General features: G+C 37.5%; 2 protein-coding genes across 7 annotated transcripts in view; both read left to right on the top strand.

Annotated features, from left to right (window-relative positions):
- Positions 1-14,541, top strand: part of asic1c (acid-sensing (proton-gated) ion channel 1c) — an 83,063-nt gene that overhangs the window by 46,512 nt on the left and 22,010 nt on the right. For all 6 annotated transcript variants that reach the window (XM_053232169.1, XM_053232171.1, XM_053232173.1 and 3 more), the window contains exons 2-3: positions 9,211-9,361; positions 11,532-11,659. In XM_053232169.1, the coding sequence (XP_053088144.1) occupies positions 9,211-9,361; positions 11,532-11,659 (279 nt within the window). The remainder of the gene's footprint in view (positions 1-9,210; positions 9,362-11,531; positions 11,660-14,541) is intronic.
- Positions 5,555-7,693, top strand: LOC128317966 (acid-sensing ion channel 2-like). The gene has a single exon (XM_053232188.1). The coding sequence runs from the start codon at positions 6,700-6,702 to the stop codon at positions 7,486-7,488; it is 789 nt and encodes a 262-aa protein (XP_053088163.1). The 5' UTR covers positions 5,555-6,699; the 3' UTR covers positions 7,489-7,693.

Here is a 14,541-nt window from a genome sequence, read left to right as displayed (position 1 = left end):
CATTGCCTCTGTACTTGAAGTGGCTGTGGATTCTCTGGGCATATGCATGCTTTGTCTTTCTGAGGGCCCGGGACAGTTTGGCCTCGCTGTTCTTAGGGCCACCCTGTCACCTGCTCTGAAGGCGGAGTCTCGGCTCCTCGGCAGCGCATGCATCTCTGCAGTCATCCACGGCTTCTGTTTGGAGTGTGTGGTGATGGTCTTGGAGACAGTGACATCATCAATTCATTTGCTGATGTAGCTGGTCACTGATGCCGTGTATTCCTCCAAGTTCCTCCCTGAACATGTGTCAGTCAGTGTGCTCACAACAGTCCTGAAGGGCAGAGATGGCTCCTGCTGGCCAGGTTTTCACCTGCTTCGGAACCAGTTTGGAGCGTCTGACAAGCAGTCTGTATGCTGGGATTAGCATGACCGAGATGTGGTCAGAGTAGAGGTGGGGGTGGGGCTCAGACCGGTACAGGCCGGGGATGTTTGTAAACAAGATCCAGCACGTTCTCCCCTCTCGTTGCAAAGTCCACATGCTGATGGAATTTAGGGAGCACTGACTTTAGATTTGCGTGGTTGAAATCTCCGGCAACAATAAACAGTCCGTCATCGTGTGTGTTCTGCAGTGTGTGTTCACAGAGCGCCTCCTTCATCGCAATGAACAATGATTACACGTTTTTAATCTGTTTGTTCTGACCAGTCAGAAACGAGAATTTGAGAACAGCAGTTATACAACAGCGCCTTTGAATTCTTGAATCTAATTGGTCAGAAGGTGTTGATTAATTTTCTGCAACATCAGCTCTAACAGTAGTTCAAATCATGGGTTTATATTAATGTGCTTGTTCAAATACATTATCATTTCTTATAGTAACGATGTACACAGGGACTGAAAAAAGAGTGCAATTGTTGATATGGTGGAGTTTTTTGTAAGGTTTTTTGTAAGGACTGAGGATATTGTGCTTTTTCGTTTGGTTTTAGGAAAAGAGAGAGTAAAAGAGAGGTAGATGAGGGAACAACTGTTTATAGCTGCTATAATGCAAGTGATAATGTTTTTTTATGGGTGTTCCCAATGTTAAGCTAAAGTATATGCATTATAAAAAGTACAATGTGGTGTTCATTAATTGCTATAAAAAACTGTATCTCAATACATTAATGAATGAATTAATAAAAACTTGTATTTTATTCTTTGCTTAATGCAGTTTGGGCACACTACTACAATCCATCGTTCATTTAAACTGCATTAAGGAATCATAATAAATCAGTAAACATTAAGCAATGCTCCATCTCTAAAGTGAAATATTAAAAGAGGTTTTGGCACAATTGTGCAAAAGATGTCAGTTGTGTGCATTGGTTTTTGTTTGTTTGTTTTTTAAAAAGAGATAATAATCAGTTACAGACAGACTGGTAGTCAGCATTGAACAGTGAGACAGACTCTGTATTCAAGCAGTTGGTTAATTAGCTGTGTGGATAAGGCTAATGGTCAAGCACTCCGCTCTGTGCCTTTGGCCAAATTGCAGTAATAGCATAATTTATAAGCGGCTTCATGATTGATCCAGGCAGTAGTTAATTGGATATAAGGCTGGGGACCTTTTGGCTTTATGACTTGAGAGTTTTGAAATTACTCTTAGCGGCAGTAAATGCATTTACAGAGAGACTTCACTGAAAAAAAACATCTATTGTTTTATCAGCATAGTTTTTCCTGATGAAACCGTTTGTTTACTGATAAAACCGCTCTTCAGTTGTGAATAATAAATAAAGTCTTATGTTGTCAAGCTTTTGTTTTGCGATAGCCAAAAAAAAAATCTTTTTGTGTCAGTAGAATTTTTGTAATTCAGTCACGACTTTGGATTTGTGTCTTTGTTATTTGTTCCTGCGATAATATCAATGAAAAAAAGCTGACGTTGTTCATAATGTTGAACGATGACAGTCTGATAGAATTGTTCTACCTCATTTCACCTCAAAGCGTTTTTTTCTTCACTTGGAGCTTCTTTTCTTCACTGGCAGATAGCCAATACGTTAAATCTACACAGTTTACAGAGCTAATTTAAACAGTCTTTGATTCAGAAACTGAATGAGTCATAATGCTGATGTGAAGCGCTGATGAATTCCTGATTCTGATTGGTCAGATGGTGTTTTTCTATAACAGCAGCTCTGACAGTAGTTCTAGCTACGAATCACAGGTTTATATTAATGCACTCGTTCAACTTGCACATGGACTTGTACTACGGGAGCTTCACATAAATTGTTAAAAACATTTCATTGTTGATATAGTGAAGTTCTCTGTGAGGAGATATTTATTTAACATTTATGGAAGGAGTCTCCAGTGTCAGTGTTTTGTAACGGAGCTTTGTCACAAATTTCCCCTTTGCAATGAGGTTCCCATGGCGACAAGCACCACTTGCTCATGTTTGTGTTGTTTTCTGTTTTAGTCCTGTCTCCGCCCAATGGTCCATCATTTGCCTGTTTCCTGATTGTGTCCAGCTCTTTTGCACTAGTTCATCGTTAGTTTGCCTATTTATACCCTTTTGGGTCTCTCTTTCTTTGTCTTGTCCTTGTTTTATGTGCATTACTGAGCCTTGATTTTCCTTGGATTCCCTGTTTTTGTTTCTATTTACTTCCATGTTTTTAATTCTTGTTTGTGATTATGGATTATTCTTTTGTGACGTTGACTACTTGATGTTGACTACGAGATTTGACCAATGCATAATCTGACAAATGCAGATTATGACCGCATCTTGCCTTAAAAAATCCATTTAAGGACACAGGAACACAAGTTTAAGCACTTGTGTCCTGCCTCTCAATGACGAAAGAGAGGGGAAAAAAACAGAGGCTCATGAGGGAAATACTGTTTATAGCTGCTATAACATAAGTGATAACAGGAAGTAATCTGATTCATGGATGTTCCACAACATTAAATGTAACTATAAATGGATAAAAAGTGTGATGTGGTGTTCTTTAATAAATTACAATTGTAATCATTGGTAAATCACAGTCGTATAAGAGGAATGAAACAATAAAACACTTTGGGATTTACTGTTATAGCTCATAAAACTTCAGGTTATTTCCAAACATCTAAGCTTATAATGCAAATGCAGTCAATTAGACATTCAATGACTCAAAACCTTTACACACATACCTACAATTAGCCATTCTGATAGGTAAACATACCAAATGTTACTTTCTAGTCACAGTGTGTCAGTTCCTCACTACTCCATCCATCAATGGAAAAGAGCCACCATAGATTCTCTAGCATGTATGGTTGCGTTTAAACATTGTGCATTTTCTGTACAATTTTTCAACAGTGAGTTAATAGAGTTCATCTTTTTCCATGCACAGTGTGTGTCAATCGCACTCTAGCCCTTCATCCAGGTCCGTTTTTTTACCTCTGTACTGTATTAATCCAGGAATATTCGGGTGTTTAGAGCTCCAGCAAAGCTGCTATAACAGATACACTCATTCCAGTGCAACACACACTATTATATATCATATAGTAAAAAATTCCAAAAAATGGAATTTCCACCTGTTTTTTTTACCTAGCCTACTAGATTTAAATGCTATAATTTTATTGTGGCAGTTGTATACAGTGTTTTAGTATCAAAAAAGCTTTAGTTGTGCTGTGCGTTTTATCTCTGTAACAGTGTTATTGTGGAGAGATGTGAACTGGTTGCCCAGCATGGGGCTCACACCCCTGCCTTATCCCATCACCCTGCTCAGGGGCAACTAAACACAGAGTCACGATACTCTACACACAGAAACCCAACAGTGTCCTGACTAATCTTATAACAGACTTGCAGGGATAAAATAATTCATTTGTTTCTACTGATTGAAAATGTCTAAGTTGATTTCCATTCTGCCAGCGGAACGGAATGCCTGTGTACTGCGAGAAAAGGGTTAATGACCGTTTATACCAGAGCTGGCATGGACTCTACAAGTTTGTGTAAAACCTGATGATTCATGTTAGATCAAAACCATGGGAGTGTCATCTGAACCCTGTTTTTCAGTAGAAGGGATAAATCTGAAGACATATCTGATCTTTTGTACAAAGACATTATATACTGTATGTCACAATGTCACAAATGTGCTTAAATTTAAGAAGTGACCAACAAATCGTGCAGAATCTTGAATATTTAGGATTTTGAACATTTCCTTTTCTTCGTTTCAATAATTTCTTTAAACTTTGTTTATTTCTAGTTATAAATGAAAAAAAAACAGAAATATATATATATATACACATTGGGGAACGATTGTAGATAAGTGGCACATGAGTGGATTTGAACATTACTGTAGACCCAGTGAGCTGAAGATTCACTTCTGGAATGTTCCATGCCCAGTAACAGGCTGGTGAAGTTGGCTGCTGGCAGACTGGACACTGTCGTTGCTTTATATTTCAATCCAGAGCATCTCATGGGTCCCAGAGGGTTAGCTGAGAACCACCAGATTTGGAATTTGTCATCTTTTTAACCAGACACTGGCACAAATCCTTCCTGCCTGCAGCAATGCCAACGGCACTCGCTTTTGCTTGCTTGGCATTATGGAATGGAGAGGAACAACTGACTAAGTTTTACTTTTTGCTATGCTGTTTTATACCACAGGGTTGTTGAATACTCCATTCTGCGCAGTGTTTGTGCATGTGTGTGTGGGTCTGGGGTGGCAAAGGAAGGGGGTTAATGGGAAACTAGAATTTACCATTTTTCACCCCCACACATGGTGCTTTTCTGGAAGAAGTGTGTATATGTGGCTTGATAGAACAATCATTTACATGGAAACCAGTTACATAAAATTTCTGACCGGGACTGACGACAGAAATAGTTTTTCAGCGCTAAGCTGGTGCAGATCAATTTTTCATGAAGCCAAAATGTCTATCGCATTTACCCTGTGGTAACAGAGCTGACTGAATTAAGAATGTAATTCCAGCCATGCGGTATTACGGCTTCGACACAGACCAGGTCCTGGCATTATTTCTCACATTTTAATTTGTCTCTTTCGCATGGGACATCATACTGTTATATTCAGCTTTAATAGGAATCAGTTGGAGCGTAACAAATCACCAGCATCGAGGCAGCACTCTTCCGACTGTGATTTCTGGAATTAACAACCATTTTACAGTTCTTGTTTATTGGGAGGTTGGTTTCAGAATTATGTAATAAAACAATTTTATTATTATATGGATATTGCAAGATGATACAAGTAAACATAAAAAAAAAAAATTAGACACGATGATGTGAATCTTTTCACAAAAACAATTTTGAATTTGAACACAGTTTTAACATTGTCAATAGAATAAACATCAATAATTTCCTGGTATTTTTAAGTATGTATGTATATATATATATATATATATATATATATATATATATATATATATATATATATATATATATATATATATATATATATATATATATATAGAAGCTTCTACTTCGAAGTATCGAGATTCTTACCGATACTTCAGCAATTTTTTTATTAATAGTGATATAATGTTGATACATACTGCATTCATTGAAGATTGTCCACACTGAATGACTTAAAATAAAAATTAATAATAAAATTATTTCTTAAAAATGTATAATAACTAAACATAATGAAAGAGAATGCACACAGTTCATTTCTACCTAAAGAGAGCGATTCAGCGGTGCTTTAGTCTTTTAGTCTGTTCAGCTCTCTCACCTACACATCTGTACATTCTGTTCAAATATCTCTGTTTCCAAAGTTTTAACTTTCATGCTAATCATGCTCGTCGTCTTCTAGATCTCTAACTAGCCAATCTGCGCTGCAACCGTGTCGTATAGTTGTGTGGGATTCTGGAACTTTGAGTCTAGCATTTGCACTAATGTCTCCTCTACTTCTAAGCTGGATTTCTCATTAATGTGGCTTTAAACATCGCTGGAAAATGAGGATTGAGAAAAGAAGCTCTTGCTGTTTTGTTTTTTGGAGCTAACTGCAAAACCTGAACTGTGCTAGCAATAATAATGTCCCAGTGTGACATCAGCATGGCACACATCCCCAACTTCTCATGCGAATAATGAAAATACAGCACCAAGCAACAAATTAGCACCAGAAACACGAAACATACCACAAATATTTCAATATAATCATATTTAATGTGTTTCAAGGTAGGATTTTCCTGTAAGTCTTTATACTAGGTGTAATTCCTTTCATTATTGATATAGATACATGCCATATTAGGGCAATTTATGAACTTGGTGTCTCAAAAAAGAAGCTGAAAAATGAGGATCGGTACCCCTGCTGCAAGTCCATCGATAGAAAAATCTGGGAGGGAGTGAGGGGTTGGGCTCCATCTCACAAAAGGAAAGCAACGGGAATCTGCAGCCACACACTGGCTCTTCTCCGAGAGCAAGCAGGTGGAGAGCGAAGCGAAGTGAGGAATGTCAGATTTAAAGGAAGAAATGTAGATATCTGAAGCACAGATGGCATCTGGAACCTCAGGGGCTGCTAGAAATCGAAATCTAATGGATTGTTACACATCTGTTTTAGGAGGGTTATAGGAATTTTTACGCTTGGTGAAGTACGTACTGTTTTTCCTTTCTATTTTTAGAGGGAACGTCTTAATTAAAGCTTAATGAGGTCTTGCCATCTTTTAGTGCATCGACACTTGTCGAGTTTGCTTACGCTGGTTGGTTGTTTGATGGCTTGAATTTGATGTTGAAATCAGTCCCAAAGCCTGAATCCTTCTGGAACTTATGAACCTGTCAAACTATGGTGAGGCTCACAATGACTCAAGAACCCATAAATAACGGGTCGAAACCTCAGAAGGCGTATTTTCAAAGAAAATCCAGCATCACGAAGATCACTTTGGCATTCGTGTTCAGAACCAAGGTCCATGGGCTGAGGTACGTTTTTGCTCCGGACAAATCCAAACCTCAACGCTTCTTCTGGCTTCTGGCGATCTGCATCTGCTTGGTGCTTCTGTTTGTATGGTCCTGTAACCGCTTGTTCTACCTTCTCTCCTTCCCCGCCGTCACGAAGATCTACATGGTGTGGGCGAAGAGTATGACGTTTCCGGCCGTCACGCTGTGCAACCAGAACCTCTTTCGTGTGTCTAGCCTCACCAAGGCAGACCTTTACCACAGCGGCTACTGGATGGACATTATGCACGCGAACCATTCGGTGAACAGGCAGAGCGTGGCAATGCTGAAGCACAGCCGGCACAGAGAGAAACTCATGCGTCTGCTGGACTTCTCCGACTATGTCCCGCCTCCCCGCTTCCACCTCAACACCACTGAGATAATTGACAGACTGAGCCACCAGTTAGAGGACATGCTTTTGGAGTGCAAGTTCAGGGGAGAAAGCTGCACCCATAAAAACTTTACTACAGTATGTATATTATTTCATGAGTGTCATTTCATTTCATACAGTAATAATCTGAAAATACTAATAGTGTTGCTAGAAAAGGTCCAAGCACTAACTCCTCCTTTGCATAATGCTTCTTATGTATTTGAAATCAGCTACATAAGGAATAATACACCTTGTGTTGTACAGTTATAGGAAAACAATCAACGACAGGGTGGTGGGATGACGCAGGCCCCATGAAGTTGATTTATTTTCCAGTAACAGCATGTCCCTCTTATACCACAGCAATTTGTATGTTGTATGTACGCATCATAATTTTTATCCGTTTGTCGTTACACTGAATGTTCAAAAAGCAGGTTAGTTCCTGTTAACACTTACGTTACAGCAGCTATAACACAGCTTGTCGTGTTGGCGAGAAAGCACAAAGCATCAGGAAAAGATGTCAGAAAGGTTCACCTCTGACACTGGAGACTCCATCCAGAACTCTTCAACGATTACACCTTTCTCTTTGTTAAATAACAAAGTAATTTGTTAAGTGCATTAATGTAAACCTTTGATTTACCTTGTAAATATTATAGGAAATGATTCGACACCTTCTGACCAATCAGAATTGAGAATTCAACCGTGCAGTGTTTTTTTTAAACATTGAATGAAATTATATTGTTCTTATAAACTACTAATGGTGCCAGGAAACTATTTAACTCTTCTTGCTGGTGCCACAGAGAACTACAAAAATTAAATCACACCATAAAAATGGAGGGAAGTTTGTGGCAAGATCATGGTTAAAGAATTGTGTTTTGGCATAGTGAAATTTTCTGATAACTTTATTTTTAAGAGTGCAAGTTATTTTCAATATTCTAAAAAATTTCCACTAACCAAATAACTGAAATACCTACACTCCAGGTGCAGGGTACAGTATAGGCCATTTATTGTCTTTTTAATAGCTGGGTATCAGATTTGTGTGGTCCAGTTATCACACTGTTCCATTATTCAAGATGTTGTAAATTATAAAGTTTTATTGGACTTTTTTTTTTTCCAAAAATGAGTTATTGCTTTTTGTGACAGTGCCAGCCTGCACTGAAACAGCACCCGGACAAATTTACTTGGGTGGAAAAGACATGAATAATTAAATATCTCTCCATTCTTCTAGCACAAATGAGATCAAAATCTCAACCATACCTCTAGGACACCATTTTTATTATTTTATTTGCATTCTGTAATAGTGTTCAAATCCCTTCCAGCATTGAAACAGTTGTATTTCGACTAGAACAAGACTGCTGTCTATTTATTGAAAATTTGGGGGTTTGTTATCAGGGTTTTTTTTTTCCCAACAAGCCATTATTTCCTAACAAATGACAACCTGCCAAATCCTCACCTTATCTTTTATCAGTGGCGCTTTTCATTGCGATGCACAGGAACAAAGCAGAGGTAAAAAATCTCACTGTGTGCACACCAAGCCATTAAAAAGCTGCTCAGAAATGGTTGTTAAATCTTGGGTGGGTCATGTTAAAGGTAATGGCAGAGCGCTGTTCATTAACGACTCGGTTTGATCAGGACGGCATGATGCTCACCTCAGCTGTCTCAGCCTGCTGGATTGAGTTATTTTTTTCAATTTAATAATATATGGATCATTTTTAACCACTTTGAACTGAATGAAGGATTTAGCCAGAGTTATGCACTAAGCAATGGGTGTCCTATTGATTTAGTTCTTATTTGATTTCATAGTAATAAAATTGTTTTGAAATACATAATATGTCTTGACAGCCTTCATTATATTTAATCTAGCCCATTGACCTGGATATGACAATTAAAAATATATAAATTTCACCTCCTCATCATGGTGCACATGTTTTTTTGTTTTTGTTTTTTTTTTTTAAATTATTATTAATTATGTCTCTACCCTCTGTTGTTCCCCAGATTTATACAAGATATGGCAAGTGTTACACCTTCAACTCGGGCCTGGATGGCAACCCCTTGCTGACGACGTTGAAAGGTGGCACAGGAAATGGGCTGGAGATAATGCTGGATATTCAGCAAGATGAATACCTGCCAGTGTGGGGTGACACAGGTAAATATCAATCCCCTAAACAACAAAATGACAGACAGCGGTCATTTTACATTTAGTTCCACTTTGTGTATAATAAACGCCCTTTGTACCACAGCACTGTTGAATTCTCTGATCTGATTTGCAGGTTTATATCAATGCACTTCTTCTAATACATCATTGTTTCTACAGTAACAGCTTACACAGGGACTTGCATAGTGGAGACGCCACATGAAAGGATTTGGAAACCTGTATAAGTGTTGATGTTGTGAAGTTTTCTGGAAGAAGATATTTGTTTAACAGTTATGGAAGGAGTCTCCACTGTTAGCATATTGTAACAGTCAATAACAGTCACTAACTTTAGATTTAGGAGCAATATGTTTGTATTATGAAATGCTAATTATACGGCATCCTTCTAGTGAGCTTCATCGTATATAACAACTGCTAAGTAAGGAATAAAACACTTAGAGGGGTGTGCTGTTATATGTATTTAATCAACGACGGGGTGATGTGATGCGGCCCAACGCAGAGTTATTGTTAGCACGCTGAAGTTAATTATTTTCAAAGTGTTTTGTTCCTCTTATACAACAGCAGTTTGCCAATGAATACTATTGTTTATTAAATAAAGAATGATATACTTTTTTTTATCTGTTTTTAGTTTCTTTTAATGTTGTGTGAAACGGGTTAGTTTCAGTTATTGCTTATGTTACAGCAGCTATACATAGTCATTCCTGCACCGGTCTCTCTTTTTTTCCTGTCTTAGTGACTGTTACAAAGCGCTGACACTGGAGACTCCTTCCATAAATGTTAAATAAATTTGTCCTTAAAGGACACTTCACCATATCAAAAACTCTCATTTTTATTTATGTGGAGCGTCCACCATACAAGTACCTGTGTTACAGGTTGTTACTATGGAAATGGTGGCTGTGATTTGCAGCTGGAACTACTGTCAGAGCTGCTGTTAATCAACACCTTCTGACCAATCAGAATTGAGAATTCAGCAACACTGTGCTATAAAGTGCATTAAGGTTAAGGTAATTGGTTATGAATTAAATGCACAGATTTTCACTCTTATAATCACTCTTATAATAATAAGGAAGGGTGGCATTTTAAATCCTTAAAAATGATTGTGCTAAGTATTAAAAATAACCCCAATAAAAACCCCAATAAGTATTAAAAATAACCCCAATAATAATCCCTGCTTTCACCCAGACAGTAATATACCATTTCACTGGCATCAGACAGAAGGTTTTGAGGTAACAACTTAAGTAATTAGATGAGCAAGATGCCAGCATAACCCCAACCAAATACCCTGCTAATGTCTGTTGTACTGCTTTTTGATTAATGTGCTTGAGAGCATAATGATTACCATGCATTAATCATTCATGAAGGACCGTTTATTGCATTTCTCAGTATTTGCTTTTCACTGGTCTAATGATGCACTCAGGAAAGAAAAAGTTATGTTCTGTAGAAACTTTACGGGGAAAAAAGCAAGCAAACTCATTCGTGACAAGTTTTGATGGATAGCTCAGAGACTCCTAACTCCTCTTACCATCCTAAATCTAAAAGTTAGCCAGGTGCTTTTCATTTCCTGATGGAATAATCACCAAAAAATGCTTTATTCATCAATTTTCAGTGAGAGAAACTGATTGCTATCTTTGTCCAATATGTCTTGCTGTTTCCTTTATCCTTACCTCATCATTAGACATTCTCAGAATTTAATTTCATACTTGGAATGGAAAGATCAGATTCAGCTGGTGTCAGTGTCCTAGCAGGGCTAAGCCATGTGTCTTTAAAGATAAACAGACATCAGTGTCAGGTTTCGTTTGCTGTCATCCACATCAGACATCATATTTGTTGTTACAAATGTTTTTAATATCAGTAAATGGTATAAAGAAGCAAGAAGCAAGGCTCGGGCTGATTTCTTTCTAGCCCAGACTGTAGATTTATCCTTCTCATAATGTCATCGACAAGCTGTTGATGGATATTAGATTGTAGCCTCCTATCTAATGTCACACACTAGGTATGGTATGAAAGTACCAGATCAGATATCACTCAACTAATATGTGAACAAACATATATTCAATATATATTTGATGTGTACAGCTCTACAAAATGTCAGCTTTTTCTTTTTTAAATATGACAGTTTCTTTGTCTGTCTTCTCTAACATCCTGCCATGCTGTTCCTCCACAGATGAAACATCATATGAAGCAGGCATCAAAGTCCAGATCCACAGCCAGGATGAGCCGCCCTTCATAGACCAGCTGGGATTTGGTGTGGCCCCTGGTTTTCAAACTTTTGTTTCATGTCAGCAGCAACTGGTACCTAATGCTATGCCTATTGCACACAACCCCCATTTTCACACTGTCTGTCTGTGCTCACCTGTGTGATTCATACTCTAACTCCTTTAACTCATTCAGTTAGTCCTGGAGAAAACCAAAGACAAACATACCTACAGTTCAGAGCCAAAGGGAAATTGGGAATTTACTTAGGATAAATTTCAGTGGTATGCATGTTTATATTGTTTGGTTAAACTGTGTCTCACCTAGCAGGCCAAACAAGTATTTAGAGTTTAATTACACACACAAAGTGAGGATTTAATACCGAAATCGTGCACATCACTATTCAGACCACAGACGTAAGTGCTATTCAGAAATCATGTGAGAATTACACACAGAGCGGCTTTTAAGTAAAACAGAGTCATGTCTCAGTTATGTATGATTCTGACACTAAACCTTTTTTTTAATTCTGATGTTGCACATTTTCCATGATATCATTCGGCTAAAAATACAGTCAAAATAACTATGGAAAACCATTTGAGGCCAATATTAAATGCATAAATATGACTCTCTTAATTAATAGTATTTGAATAGTACCATCCCTTCAAAGTTTTTTTTTTGTATGAATCACATCAGAGGAAACAGCATCTTAATAGGAGACATTGCTTTATCACAAGGAATGAATTTTTTATGGATACAATTATGATTAAACTTAAAGTATAGCAGATCAATGTTTGGTCAGCTTATCCTTCAAACTGTAAGCACATTTTTATTACAGGAGAGAACATTGATTGAACAAAATAAACATATATAGGTTATTACAAAGTGAATTAAAAGCATGCTAATAGATGATATGATTTCCCAGCATAAATATTCATTTAACCAATGAATTTATAATTTTTCATTTAACTTCTTAAACATCACACAACGTCTTAAAAATAGGGGAAAGATTCGTCTAAGTGGATAAATCCTTATGCTGGACAGCTTATTTTAGTCTGTGCAAATACTAGTAAATAGCACTAATTTGCATTATATAGAATTCTGAGTCGCCAAGGCATTTACTTAGTATTGGGATAAAATCATTTTGTGAATGATTTTCATTTTCGATGTCAGAGACGAAAATCATGCTTTGTAAAAGAATTCTTTGGTTATGACTTCATGATCGGCAGTCTTAGAATGCATAATGTACCAAAGACAACCAACGACAAAGTTCTAGTAGAACATTTTGATTAAAAACTCAGTGTTAGATCTGCTATGACACTTGTCTAAAAGCCATAGGGTTATGAAAACTCATTAGACAGCTACAAATACGGTAATGGCGATGGTGAAATGTAAACAAAACTTGCTAATGGACAGGGAAAACATATCCTTATTACCTCACACTCACTTTGAAGAATGTTTGTGTTTATACAGGGCTGTTTTCTGCATCCAGCTAATTGGTGACATAAAGTAGAAAAAGCAGAATGTACTAATTTTCTTTAACCTCAGGTCTATTGTTGGAGGATCTTCATTGTATAGTCTGACATGGAGGACATACATCATCACACAGTCTGTTATAGAATCTTCAGAGTCTTCAAAGACTGCTGAAATTGTGTGGCCTAAAACCGGTTTTATTCTGCGAAATGAAATTTTCCATTCTGAGATTCAGGGACAGCCCTGTCTTCTAAACCATACATGAGGAAAGGATAGTGGATGATGTCCTAATCCACTTGCTGGAGTCGACAATGAGATTAGATTCGGTTTTGAAAAAGCACTGTAGTGATATGTCCATCTTAATTGAGCGACTGTTCAAAGAGACACTAACAATAACATTCGATAAACGATGGCCTTTATGCTAGGATGCTCTTGTAGAGATTGGACCCTCTCTGTGAACCAGCTGCATGTTCATTATGCACTGTTGAGGACATGAGCCCTTTGGAAGTTGCAGCCCATTGGTTTCTTATTTCCATGGTCATCAGCCTGAGGCACTTTGCGGCAGCTAAAATGAAATCAATACCTATGATTGCCATCAGTCATCAATTGTAATCGATACAAGAATCGTTTTCTCACTGGGAACAAAAACTATTCATTTTTCTCATCCTAATTTACAGATACGGACAGCATACTTTTTTACATTTGGGGAGCAGATATACCTTTTACAGGCATTATATTTTCTCCCTCCACTCCTGGAAAAATTCCATCTCTACTGTTTTCAACTGATAATTTTAGTGCCTCTCTTACAGCCATTCTTCCAATTTTACAGGCAGGTTCCAAATTACAGGCACGTCTTGTGTCAGACAGTGTTTATTTGACAAATGCGACATTTTTGCATATAACCAGAATGTTTATAGATCTCTTTATATGAGTATCTCAGAAAGTTGGCTCATGTTGGTCGTGTCACTTGGTCTTTACTGTAACCCATTGGGGAGGGGAAATAAAATAAAAATTGCAGTTAGTCTGTCTCTATATTCGCATATGCTGTAATATCATAAGCATAATTTCTATAAATAAATTCACGATCCGATATTGCAATGATATCACCATGTTTGTCACGACACCTGCTTTATACCATGTAAATAAGATCAAGGACTGTTTGCACCTCACTAACCATCACAACTCAGGCTGATTGTGAGCTCAAATCCCAAGACTGTCCGAAAGATTCTGTCAGGTTCTTGAGCAAGGAAACTGAAGGAAATGAGAAAATGGAGAAAACTTCTCTGTAAATGTTTGTTTGAGATTCTTCTGAAAGGTCCATATGTAGATCCTTAGCACTTTAATGAAATGCAGCGTCATATAATTTGCTCAGATCTAATGAGGCGTGCAAGGCTTCCAAATGGTGCATCTGGCTATGAATGTGCATCCGATTACCAGAGATGCTATATTCCAGGATTCCAAGGAAAGAACTGGCTGTGATTTCATGGGATGGGAAGGATGGTTTAGTCTTT

The sequence above is a fragment of the Pangasianodon hypophthalmus genome, chromosome 1 (genome assembly GCF_027358585.1).
Source record: "Pangasianodon hypophthalmus isolate fPanHyp1 chromosome 1, fPanHyp1.pri, whole genome shotgun sequence".
Lineage (NCBI taxonomy): Eukaryota > Metazoa > Chordata > Actinopteri > Siluriformes > Pangasiidae > Pangasianodon > Pangasianodon hypophthalmus.
The sequence above is the reverse complement of the archived record's forward strand: the minus strand, read 5'-3'. Positions and strand labels throughout refer to the sequence as shown.

What these genes read in the sequence shown, in the direction of transcription:
- LOC128317966 (XM_053232188.1), top strand. Translation starts at nt 6,700, where the DNA reads ATGGTGAGGCTCACAATGACTCAAGAACCCATAAATAACGGGTCGAAA.